A 12,937-nucleotide genomic window follows, 5' to 3' on the forward strand; every position below is an offset into this window, starting at 1 on the left:
TTATTGACTTTGGAGAATTGTTAAATCGCACCGCTCAGCGGGAGTTTTACTTCCCCCTCCTACACTTGGGGTGATGGGGTGGGGGTGACCCCGAGCCCCTTCTGCCCCGCTCGGGGAAGCACCCCAGGGTAATGTTTGACAGCCGCCTGACTTTGCTCACTGGCCGTAGATCAGATCCTCCCCGGGGAAATCATCCCTTCCCGGCTGTCTCCAGCTAGAGCAAGTTAACCCTTTCAGCATCTCCAGCTAGCGCCCCTCCGCCGCCGGCACTTTAACCCTTTCAGCATCTCCAGCTAGCGCCCCTCCGCCGCCGGCACTTTAACCCTTTCAGCATCTCCAGCTAGCGCTCATCCGCCGGCACTTTAACCCTTTCAGCATCTCTCGCCTAAGAGAATAGATAAAAAAACAGTGAAGGCGCAGTAAAATACGACATGAATTCAATGCCCGTCCTGACAGCAACGACACCAACTTGTGACGCCAAAGCCCCACCATAATAAAGCAGGGGCAGGATATTTAGCAGAGGTATTTAACAGATTGTAATAAGAATGATTTTTTGTAACCCTGCAGAAGTTACGGACGATCGGCAGGCCGCGTGCGTCTGGGGTAGAGGTGATGTTTGACGCAGTTTATGGTTTGTCAGGTTTGTGGCTCATGTGGCTCGAATTCCGTGTGTGACGTCGCGTGAGCCTGGAACCCGCGGAGTCACGGAACACGCCAGGAACACGCCTGGAACACGCGGGATTACTTTGTTTTCCTTTGGAAGAAAGAGGCGAGATGGAGGATCCACTGGAGGCTTTTTGTTCTCTTCTGAATGTGTATTTTACGAATCACTTTGCGTTAGACTTTTCCTGATGGTTCTGCCGGGAAGAAAGAACATTCTTTGTGTGAAGAATAAACATTTTTAAAGCGTGTGACGGGGGGGGGGGGGGGGGACACAGCAATCAGAGAATATTTAGAACCAGTCCGATGAATCATTTCCTTTTCAGCTTCATTCCTTTTTTATTCTAATGCTTGATACTTGGGCCTCCACTTACTTTCCTTGCAATCATCCGCGTTGTTTAAGTTCCCAGCTGCCGGCGTCCGGGGATCGGGATAAGACGCTAATGCCAAGGGTCCGGGAGACGCGAGCCGTGCAGCTTCGGGCCGTTTAAAGGAAGGTAATGAAGCCGCGTGGAATAGAGCGCCAGCGTTTGTCCTCCTCGTCAATATTTGCAGAGCTGTCGGTGCTAACGAGTCCTAACCAGACGTTCAGCAGACGCCAACGAAGCTGCCAAAGCGCTAAACTCCAGACCGAGAGGCTGATTAGAGCGGCCGGGGTAATAGAGTCATAGATTGAAGAGGTCTCCGCACCTTTAGAGAGGTTAACGTAAATCTAATTGTCTTCGGATTCTTCCAGGATCACAAAGAACGTGCTAAATGTTACAGAACGCGGCCCGTCCGGGAGACTATCCACAATCTGATAAATACTTGTTTGGGGTAACAGTGGACTTGGGGTATTTGGTATTTGGGGTATTTGCTTGATGGTAATATATTAGGTCATCTTAGTCTGTCAATCTGTCAGACCCTTTAAAGGTAGGGACTGTAAGAAGCGTTGCAGGAATTGTTGGTGTTATATAAATAAAATAATAATAATAATCAAACCAATAATAATAATAATCAAAATAATAATTATAATAATAATAATTTCCAGTACTTTTGTTTATATTACTTAATTCCTTAAGGGGCGTCAAACCTTCTAATTACTTTATTTATAGACGAAATTCTTAGCTGCGACTTCCCGGGATCCTCCGACGTCGCTCTAATGGAAGCCCTCGTTAGACCAGCTTCGTCACTCAGAGGCAAGTGGAGGTTGCCGGGGGGTAAGACCGATACTGACCCCCCCCAGTCTCCTGCTGCGAAGCCTGCAATCAGCTGCCGTATAAACGCAAATCACCATAAATAGACAAAAAGCTAAATATTAGCAAATATGTATTTATACTTTTACCCCGTCAGTACCCACAGCAAGTCTCAGCAGGGCCGTCTGGAGGGGGGGGGGGGTCGGTGTAACGCATATGACAAAAAAAGGCATATATAATGTGTTATTCTATCATTTAAATAAACATACAGGAATGCTTCAACCCCAAGCAGCTCCTGATCCCTTTTCATTAATCCCCTTCTTTTTCTTCACTCCTATTACACTGAGCCGAGGCCCCCAGGAGTCTTTGTGGACTACAATTCCCATGACGCACCAGAAAAGCAGATGGCCGTAGGTCTGTAAGGTAAAAGCTGATACGAGGAATGGCTGTCAGTGTAAATAATAACCCATCGCAATGGCATATGTTGGAGCTTTATCGATTATTAGCTGCAGGTTTAGTAGGCGAGACCCTAACGGTTCTTTGGGCCGCACACGATACCGGGCAGAACATCTGAGGAGGAGAACCGGTAAAGACTGAAGAGCCGGCTCACTCCTCGACGCCGCCATCTTACCGTTTACATTATGGAGCCGGATTTCTAATGAAAGGCCTTTTTTTTAATTTGCGGAGCGCGTGATCGCTAACACCTGCTCCGTGTATCCGGCAGATGTTCTGCAGCCACCTATGGGAGCCGCTCTAATTACACCCGGCGCTTATTGCCGTGGCATTTCACCAACATCGCTCACTAATTTGATTCTTATTTTGTTCTTCAGCACGGATCGCGCAGGTTTCTGCGTGGAAATGACAACTTCTATGTAACTATTACAATAAAAAATCCTCCCGCGAATTAACGCATCGAGACGCAGGAAACGTCACCATCTATGTCCTCTTCACCATGTCCTCTCCATCCCCTGTCTGAAACGGTCTTTTGGCCCTGCATGTGAAATCAGACTGCTACAGAGCTCCAAAATAGAGATTCCTCCTTGGTGGTCCCTGTGCCACCTGATGCCGGGCCTCGGGAAACAGCCACGCATCATCCATCTTCAGACCCTGGTGGCTGTTGAGGGACCCAAAAGACATTGAGAGCTGGAGAGGCCTGAGTCCATTCTGGATCTGGTGATGTCTCCATAAGGTGTGATCTGGATCTGGTGATGTCTCCATATGGTGTGATCTGGATCTGGTGACATCTCCATAAGGTGTGATCTGGATCTGGTGATGTCTCCATATGGTGTGATCTGGATCTGGTGATGTCTCCATATGGTGTGATCTGGATCTGGTGATGTCTCCATTAGGTGTGATCTGGATCTGGTGATGTCTCCATAAGGTGTGATCTGGATCTGGCGATGTCTCCATATGGTGTGATCTGGATCTGGTGATGTCTCCATATGGTGTGATCTGGATCTGGTGATGTCTCCATAAGGTGTGATCTGGATCTGGTGATGTCTCCATATGGTGTGATCTGGATCTGGTGATGTCTCCATATGGTGTGATCTGGATCTGGTGATGTCTCCATAAGGTGTGATCTGGATCTGGTCGTGTCTCCATATGGTGTGATCTGGATCTGGTGATGTCTCCATATGGTGTGATCTGGTGATGTCTCCATAAGGTGTGATCTGGATCTGGTGACGTCTCCATAAGGTGTGATCTGGAGATGTCTCCATATGGTGTGATCTGGATCTGGTGACGTCTCCATAAGGTGTGATCTGGAGATGTCTCCATATGGTGTGATCTGGATCAGGTGACGTCTCCATAAGGTGTGATCTGGATCTGGTGATGTCTCCATAAGGTGTGATCTGGATCTGGTAATGTCTCCATATGGTGTGATCTGGATCAGGAGATGTCTCCATATGGTGTGATCTGGATCTGGTGACGTCTCCATAAGGTGTGATCTGGAGATGTCTCCATATGGTGTGATCTGGATCAGGTGACGTCTCCATAAGGTGTGATCTGGATCTGGTGATGTCTCCATAAGGTGTGATCTGGATCTGGTAATGTCTCCATATGGTGTGATCTGGATCAGGTGATGTCTCCATAAGGTGTGATCTGGATCTGGTGATGTCTCCATATGGTGTGATCTGGATCAGGTGATGTCTCCATAAGGTGTGATCTGGATCTGGTGATGTCTCCATATGGTGTGATCTGGATCAGGTGATGTCTCCATAAGGTGTGATCTGGATCTGGTGACATCTCCATAAGGTGTGATCTGGATCTGGTGATGTCTCCATATGGTGTGATCTGGATCTGGCAATGTCTCCATTAGGTGTGATCTGGATCTGGCGATGTCTCCATATGGTGTGATCTGGATCAGGTGATGTCTCCAATAGGTGTGATCTGGATCTGGCGATGTCTCCATAAGGTGTGATCTGGATCTGGTGATGTCTCCATATGGTGTGATCTGGATCTGGTGATGTCTCCATATGGTGTGATCTGGATCTGGTGATGTCTCCATAAGGTGTGATCTGGATCTGGTGGTGTCTCCATATGGTGTGATCTGGATCTGGTGATGTCTCCATATGGTGTGATCTGGTGATGTCTCCATAAGGTGTGATCTGGATCTGGTGACGTCTCCATAAGGTGTGATCTGGATCTGGTGACGTCTCCATAAGGTGTGATCTGGAGATGTCTCCATATGGTGTGATCTGGATCGGGTGATCTGGATCTGGGTGGAATTTCTCTTGTATAATCCGTCACTGTATTATTATCTGCCAGTTCTGTTGGAAGACTGTATTTTTTATACATATATATTTTATTCCTGTACATATATCTGTTAATGTTTAACTCATATTTTGATGTAGTTTGATATTTTCTGATGTTTGATTACATGCTATATTTTTGCCCTGCGATCCATGTATATATTTCTATATGATGATGATGATTATGACATTAAAAATATATTAAACACAAAGGATTGGGGTCCTTTTAACTTTATTGATGGACTGCAGATGGGGGTCTATTCTGGGATATTCCGGGTGTCAGACATGGCTTGTGGGGATAGCGAGAGCTTCTGGTCTGACGTGGTTTGAGTTCAGTGGAAACGTACAAACAATTTATTCAAGAGAAAAAATAAACATTTGGCCGCAGATACATCGATACAGGATCCAGTCAATGAACCCGGCCCAGGGACAGAAAGGGCTCTACAGATGGGGTATGATCCAAACAGAGCGAGGCTCCGGCCCTGGCCAGAAGAAAATGCCTTTGGCCTCCAGAGGGGAATTACGTTTGTGGGATTTACATGTTAGTGACGAGGCTCTTCCTGAGTGAAGTTCTTGGGTCAGAAAGTGCTCTTTTTCACCATTTCTGGAGAAGGGCGGATTTCCTCATCCATTGTTGTCTTCTGAGTCGATTTCTAGCGAGAACGTTCTGTGATGGGAGCAGATCCCGTGAACTGGAACCAAGTGGAAACCGGGACCAGAGTTTACAGGGTAATCTCGTCAGTTTTCTAATAATTAGCCCAAATCTGCCCAAGAGTCTCCACAGCCAAACGGCGGATATATGATCCGGATTCAGGAACAGAGACGGGATTTACAAAGGACTTTATCAAAATACTTTAATTGCTATAAAAAATGTTTCCCCCGGATATAATGTAGCGACCAGTGGAAAGAGACCCTGGCCCGGGGATTATTGTTAAAATCATTTCCTAAAAGGTTTTACCCCGATGGTGTCTCCACGCTGCGCAGGTTCCTAGATCCGGCTTTGCTTATAGGAAACGCGATGGAACAAAGTGCCAGGCAGATACCTTCCAAATATTTAACGGGATAACGTCAGTGAGCGAACGGCCAAGCGCACCGGCCATATGCCTCTCGGTACAAGCCTAGACAGGTGGACCATGGACAGACAGATATGGAAACTATCATTATCAGCATTATCCCAGAAATAATTGAATTTGGTTTATTCCCATTAATTTGTTACCCATATTTATTAAACACATCTCATCTCATCAGATAAACCACAGAACACGCAGCGGATATGGAGACCCTTTTATTGGTTTCTTCTGCTCTGTTGTAATCAAAGTGATTTGCGAGCGACTCATTAATTGATTGCGGTTTTATTATGTGCTGTCGAGTTAATGGGCGATCTGCGCGGCACGCTGATTACGGGAGATATTTCTCCTCCAGCAATGTCACCACGACGCGTTCTCTTGGATCTCCTGGATCTTGGCTAGACCTGGGAATCCATTATTGATTCACCCTTCATACACATGGGGGCGCTCTGTCCCCTCCAGTGCTAAAGCTATGGACCTCATCTGGGGCAGAAAGCTAACTGTGGGGCAGGAAAATCGAGGGGTTCTTGGGGTGACTGCACGTTCATGAGACTGCATGCTGAGAGTGTTGATTGTTAAATGAGATCTTCTGTATTATAAGAGTTTGGAGGCGCGTGGCCCCCGGGGGCCGCCGGTAGACCTGCACGAAGCGACGCAGGAATTTCAGGCTCGCAGGATCTGCACGTGACAGCCTCTCGCTTTAATATGTACACAGATAACAAGCAGAGAGACGCTCTCCAACATATCACAGGACAGCGCGTGTCCCCCAAACACCCGCCGGGGCCCTCCCGAGAGCTCAATCAACCCCAAACGTCTGCATGACCACAATGTCTTATTAAATGTAAGAAAACACCTGTTTAGCGGACGGCCATTTCCAGCTTTTCTCCGTCGCCTTATCTCCCTCCGCCACATGTCTCTGCGCTCGCGGAGCTACGGGGACTTTCTGAGTCTTAAAATGCAATTTCTTTTGCGTTGATCTGAACCTTTCCGAAGGTTTTAGCGGGCTCCCCTCCTGCGCAGGATTGATAGGGATATGACGGGACCCGCTAAGGATTCGGACTCAGGATTTTGGCTTTCGGCCATTACATTAAGAGCCGTCTCCAGAGATCGCCGCCATGGAATGTAAACACGGTCTGCGCAGTGAGAAGCCGCTAAGGCCGATCCGCGTGTAAATGACGGAAATATCGCGTTTCGGAAAAGCGCAAGCTCAGCGCGGAGGTTTCATGGAACGAGGCTTCATTCTGTTACTCTACGTAAATGCATTCACGGGCCGCTCGTTAACAGAAAGTGCGCCGTTTAGCTGCCAATAATATCTGGATCATGTAACGGATGGGAAGAGCCGCTGGACTTCACTCTACGATGGAACCTATTTAACTCCGCGAAGAATCACTCGCCAATGAAAGCCGGCGTCTCGCGGTACAACGTTCGTTACTCCACGTTTTATTCTGCGTCAGTTTAGGGGCTTCACCCAGCGAGATCTGCGGCAACAAGACACAAGTATTCCGGGAATAACATCTGGAGAACAGGCGAGCACCGATACTTCTCTTCCAAACACATTCAGCTAAATGATTTTACCGCTCTGTCCGCAGGGACATAAAGCCCCCAAATTGGCCACCCATTTTTGGGGCACGTAAATGATTGTTAAAATGTCATAAATCATTAATAAATGATGGGAAGAAGCGGGCGATTCCGATGCCAGATTTCACCATTTCCACATTTTTCAAACTTATAAATAAGAGTATTCTTGGGTTTTTTGTCGTTGAAATTAAGAACAAAAGAAGGAGAAAGAAGGAACCTGAAGGTAAAAGCGTCTAGCGGAATGATTTGAGATTATTGTATGAATTGTTGCAAAAAGAGAACGTCACCCAAAAAGTTACCAGACAGCGATAAAGCCCAGCGGTTAATCGTGCAAACGGCTGAATTTACACCGTCCTGACGCTTCACCCGGTCCCCCCGATTTAGGAATCTGCTGGCGGCGGACGCGGGGGGCTGAGATTAAACCCCCATCCCGAGGGCAGATATTCTCACAGAATCCTAACCATCGCCAGACATTTCCAAGCAAACAAAACACATTGTTACAAATTGTAGTTTATTCAGTAAAAAGCGAACGTACGAATAGCTTTTTGCCACGTTATTACTTTACTCGCCTGCATCTCTAACATTTAAACCCCTTAATCTGCATTTCAGCATCGGAAATAAACCAAATAATAATCTGAGGGAGGGCAGGAATCCGGCAACGAAGCCCACCGTGCCGAGGAGCACGAACACCAGCTCGGGAGGCTTCCATAAATATGTGTAGAATACAGAATAAAAAAGGGGTTTTTTTGGGGGGGGGGCTATTTCAGTAAGTTTTTACCTCTGCAGTAGGTTTTTTTCTTGCTCTTTTAGTTAAAATCTTCAGATTTCTTTGCTCAGCTCCCCATTTTCTATAAGTGCCTCCTATAGACGGCCTCAAACAGCCAGAGATGACAGCGGAATCCGAGGCTAAACCTGCGCAATACAGATTGCGGGACCTTCTATGAAAATATACATAGTAACTACTTCAAAGAAACTGCTAAAATGTGACACCGTTTATCTCTGTATAACGGACGTTATACGATTTAATACTTTTTACTAGAAACTTACAGCTTATATTTCAAATCGCTGAAAAATACAGGAAGCAGAAATATACAGAAATATGTTTAAACACTGATTGTACTAAATGCAACGATACAAAGAAATCATCGAAGAAGACAAATGGTAACACAATAAAACTGTATTCCATTTGTGCTTCGGGATTTACCGTACAATATATACAGGAGTCTCATGCCAAGTGACAGAAGAAATCAAAAGGGCAGCAAGCGGAAAAAAAAGAAAAGAAAGAGAAAACGGGGGGTGGGGAGGGAAAAATCCGCCGTCTGTACAGATCTTTATGAAACATTCAATTCTGCAGCAACTTACAAGGTTACAGTTACAATGAAGTCCACCACGTGGCCCGAGGGTCTCCCTAGAATTAATCTATCCGGAAGATTCCGGCCTCGGCTCTTATTTACATGTGGAGTAAAATAGATAAAAGGGCATAGTGCTTCTGCTCTCCCAGCCAGCCAGCCAGCCGTCGGCTCAGCGAACCTGCGCGGCATATCCCTCTTTCATTAAACCCTCTTCGTAGTCTGTCTGGCAGAGAATCATGTTGTTTTTCAGAAAAAATTTATCTCCCACGCAAAACCTGCAAGAAATAAAAAAAAAAATCTGATGGATTTTAGTGCTAAAATGTAGCCATTTGGTAAATTCTCAATACCCACAAAGCCCCCTTTTGGAATTAGCTGGCCCCTCCCCCCACAATATTAGGAACAAAGCCATCAATCACTGATAGGGTTCAATGGGAGACAATTTGGGAAGTGAACCTCATGGGGCTCTTTCTTTTGCGGTTTTGGGCTGAGACGGAGCCCATTGGCTGTAATTCATTTATCTAAGTTGAAGATGCAGAAGAAAGTTCTGGGCTTTAGCTTGTGGTGGCGCTGGGGGAAAGGGAATCCTCCTCCTCCCCGGCTTAGATCCCTCAGTCTATTAGTGAACGATGAGACGAGTAAAGCTCCCGTAATAATGGATCTCACAGCGGGGTCATATTCTTCTGTTTATAGCAAATTCAACAGCTATTAGGCAGATTGAAAAGTATTTTCCACAAGTATTCCAATTAGACTCAAAAGACTAACCCAAATGAACCTCTTCACAGTGCGCTGAATAATGAGACTAGTTAGTGGCAGCTAATTAGCAGTCTGCTCCGCCAAGGGGTCCGTGTTAAGTGGGTACGAGATTAAAATCTTCCATCAAGCAGAACTTCCAACGGGTGACATTTCGGACGCAATTAGGGTCACAAATAAATAGCGCTGTTTACGGCACATTAAACCCACCGGTTATGCAAATGGAGGGATACGGGTTTCATTGTAACAATTTAACCCTGAAATAGTTGAGCCGGCCGGGGTCGACCTATTAAGAGCCGATAATTACACGGGATGACCCACGTGGCCCCTGATCGCCGGGCCTCTTTTTAACGTATAGGAAGGAATGGCGGCCCTTTAATGCTTTGTGCAGCCGCAGGTTTAAACGAGTAGCAGTTGGAGTGATTTACATTTGTAAAGACGGCTGCGTCAGACAAACACTGGAGCCATTTATTTTCCAACTGGGTAACTTTGGAAATTCATCCGTATGCTCGCAGAACAGAAGGAAGGAAAATGCAGCCATAAAGGAGAAGGGATTGAATGGAATGAGCTCGGCTCTTAAAGGGAAATCTGCCTGTTTAACATCAGAACGTCTTGTGGGGCTCCTGAAGCCCCCATTATCTCGCTGTCCTCCGATTTGAAACCTTGGGGCTACGGAGAACGCTGGCCGTCAACACAAAGCATCCAGAATCAGGGAGGATTCAAGACCCGCAAATTTAATGTTAGCAAAACCAAAAGTATTATTCAACAATTACTAATAAAAAAGAAACGTTATATATATTAAGAACCCTTAGGGGATACATGAGCAGTTCCCGAATCCTAAATATTATAGAAACATTTACCCTGAAAAAGGAAAACATTAAACAATGAGAATTCTGAGCTAATTCTTCACTTAATTTAATTAGACTTTACCGAATTTACACAAAAAATTGCGGGCGTCCGAAAAAAAGAGCTGGTAAAATTAAAAAAACTAACACCCCAGAACGGCTGACGAGAGGTCCCATTGTCACCTTCCGCACCTGGAGCGCAGGAGAATCAGATCCACCAGGGATGGAAATTAGTTCAAAAAGAGTCAAACAAACCAGAAGCCAAGCTTTCATTTTACTTTTAATTATATATTTTTTTTGTATTTTCGTTTTTACAGAAAGGCAGCATAAAATAAAAATAAAGAGCATTTAGTAAAGTTTCTGTCCTTTGAAGGAACCAAAAATATTCTATGAAAGAAAATTCAATTATCTCCCAAGAAAAAAAGAGAAATCAGATATCAGGTTCTGGATATTCTGAAGTTCTAGATCAGGTGTGGCTGACGCGTTTGACTCAGATCTAGATCTTTGGTACTTTTTGTACCCTAATTAATGACACGTTGGAGCTGCATATGAGGGCGAGGGCAGCACCCCATAGAGATACTCGGGCAGAGAGAAGGATCAGATCTCTGACGTGATGGAGAGACCTGGGAATGTTTTTTGCGCAGGCGGAATTAGGGATTTTCATGAATGATCACTTTTGGTTCTATTGACTCCATGTTTATCAGGCCCAACATCTGCAAGATAAAGCAGGTCCAAAGCCCCCCATCACATTTAGTTAACTGTGCCGGGAAGCGGCTGCTACAACGGGATGTACGCGCCGTGTCTCATGTGATCCGTGGGATCCCCCCCCCAAGATTAAATACCTCTGGGTGCTTTCAAATAAAGCGGCCTTTCGCAAAAACAAGTCGTTGCTTAAAGCCCATGGATTTCCCTGAATATTTTGGATTTAATAAGAAGATTTATTCAGACGTCTCCTCACCTTTGATTACAAAGCTGACAAGCAAAACAATCCAGATGGTAAACATTGTCCTTGGCGCGCATGACCATTTCGAAGGCGGGAATGAGCTTGCTGCACGCGGCGCAGTTTCCCGTCACGCCGAACAACCTACGGAATAAAAGGAAAAAAGCTAAGTTATCGGCAACAAGCAAAATCTGAACGTATCTTCCAAATAAAACGTAACCGGCTACAGATCATTAGATGAAGGATTATTGAGATCCTGTGCAGTTCAGAGGTCCAGATATCACCGACGGATCACAGCCTGCAATCACTTCCCCTGGAAACGGGTCCAAGGTCAGTGGAGGACTCATAGAAACTCAATCGGCCCCCGTCTAGTCCCCCGTTTCTCCCGCTGCAAAGACTCAAACCTTAATCAGTCGTTGGTCTCGTCTTAGATTCAGGAGCCGTATGTCTATCCCATGCATGTTTAATACCCTCACTGTATTACCCTCTACCACTTCTGCTGGGAGGCTGTGTGTACCACCCTCACAGTAAAGTAAAACTTCCTTCCATCTCAGCCTCTGACCATCTAAGTGTTAGATTCCAGCCTCTTGTTGTAACTTTTCTCATCCATTAAAATAAACTTCCCTCCTGTGAAATCCATTTATGAATTTAAAGCAGCTATGAGGCGCTGAGGAATGGGGGTAATGATCCCGTTATGTCTCATTCGCTTATTCCATATAAACTATAGAAATCCCACAGGGATCCCACCAATGGTCCTATCTCACCTACCAAGACAGGTAATGGTGTCCAGACCCTATAGTAACACTTATAAAAATATATAAAAAACACCAAACAGGGTCTTTGTTGATCTCGCCGTCGGCCAATTCATAGAGATTACTGAGAGGAGACGGAGAATTTTTCGTGTGTCCCGGCATCGCATCACGTACGAGCTGCCAGGGTCCGCAGGTTTGTGCTCCAGAGCTAAACGATTTCTCTTGATTAAAAAACATTTTCAAAAGAAAACACTTCAATCTTCTCACGCAGGCGGACGTCCCTCGCCAGTCGCTGCCATAGTTCTGATTACTTTATTCAGACAGAACATTAACGAGGCCATAATCTATAACGGATGGATCAAAAAGTGTGCGGCCCACACAAAGAGACCAACGGCCGCTGGATCCGGACGAGAGCGCCGTAAAAACAAAATGATACAATTATGTACAAAGAACACTCATAAAACCAATAAATAATAAATATAACGCAATACATACATAATATAACAACATCTATGTAAAAGAACACCCATAAAACTAATATATAATAAATATCATTATTATAACGCAATAAATACACAATATAATAACACCTATGTACAAACACCCATAAAACAAATATAATAAATATAATTATTATAACGCAATAAATACATAATATAATAACATCTATGTACAAAGAATACCCATAAAACTAATATAAAATAAATATAATTATTATAACACAATAAATACATAATATAATAACATCTATGTACAAAGAATACCCATAAAACTAATATATAATATAATTATTATAATGCAATAAATACATAATATAATAACACCTATGTACAAACACCCATAAAGCTAATATGTAATAAAAGTAATTATTATAACACAATAAGTACATAATATAACAAAATCTATATACAAAGAATACCCATAAAACTAATACGTAATAAATATAATTATTGCAACGCAATAAATACATTTATTATAATATCAGAACAGAAACATTTACATACAAAGGACACTCGTACACAAAAATTTATTAAAATAATATTCTATAATTGAATAACATTTACATAC

The 12,937-nt window shown here is 44.4% G+C and overlaps 1 protein-coding gene across 1 annotated transcript in view; it reads right to left on the reverse strand.

Moving 5' to 3' along the window:
- Positions 1–8,751: 8,751 nt before the first annotated feature.
- LOC149271598 (LIM domain only protein 3-like) overlaps positions 8,752–12,937 on the reverse strand; it is a 12,045-nt gene continuing 7,859 nt past the window's right edge. Inside the window, exons 3-4 of the mRNA XM_089507285.1 lie at positions 11,136–11,261; positions 8,752–8,857 (exon numbers count right to left, since the gene is read on the reverse strand). Coding sequence (XP_089363411.1) covers positions 8,752–8,857; positions 11,136–11,261 — 232 coding nt within the window. The remainder of the gene's footprint in view (positions 8,858–11,135; positions 11,262–12,937) is intronic.

The sequence above is a fragment of the Sceloporus occidentalis genome, unplaced genomic scaffold, assembly GCF_023333645.1.
Source record: "Sceloporus occidentalis isolate IW3139 unplaced genomic scaffold, rSceOcc1.0.p SCAF_488, whole genome shotgun sequence".
Classification (NCBI taxonomy): Eukaryota; Metazoa; Chordata; class Lepidosauria; order Squamata; family Phrynosomatidae; genus Sceloporus; species Sceloporus occidentalis.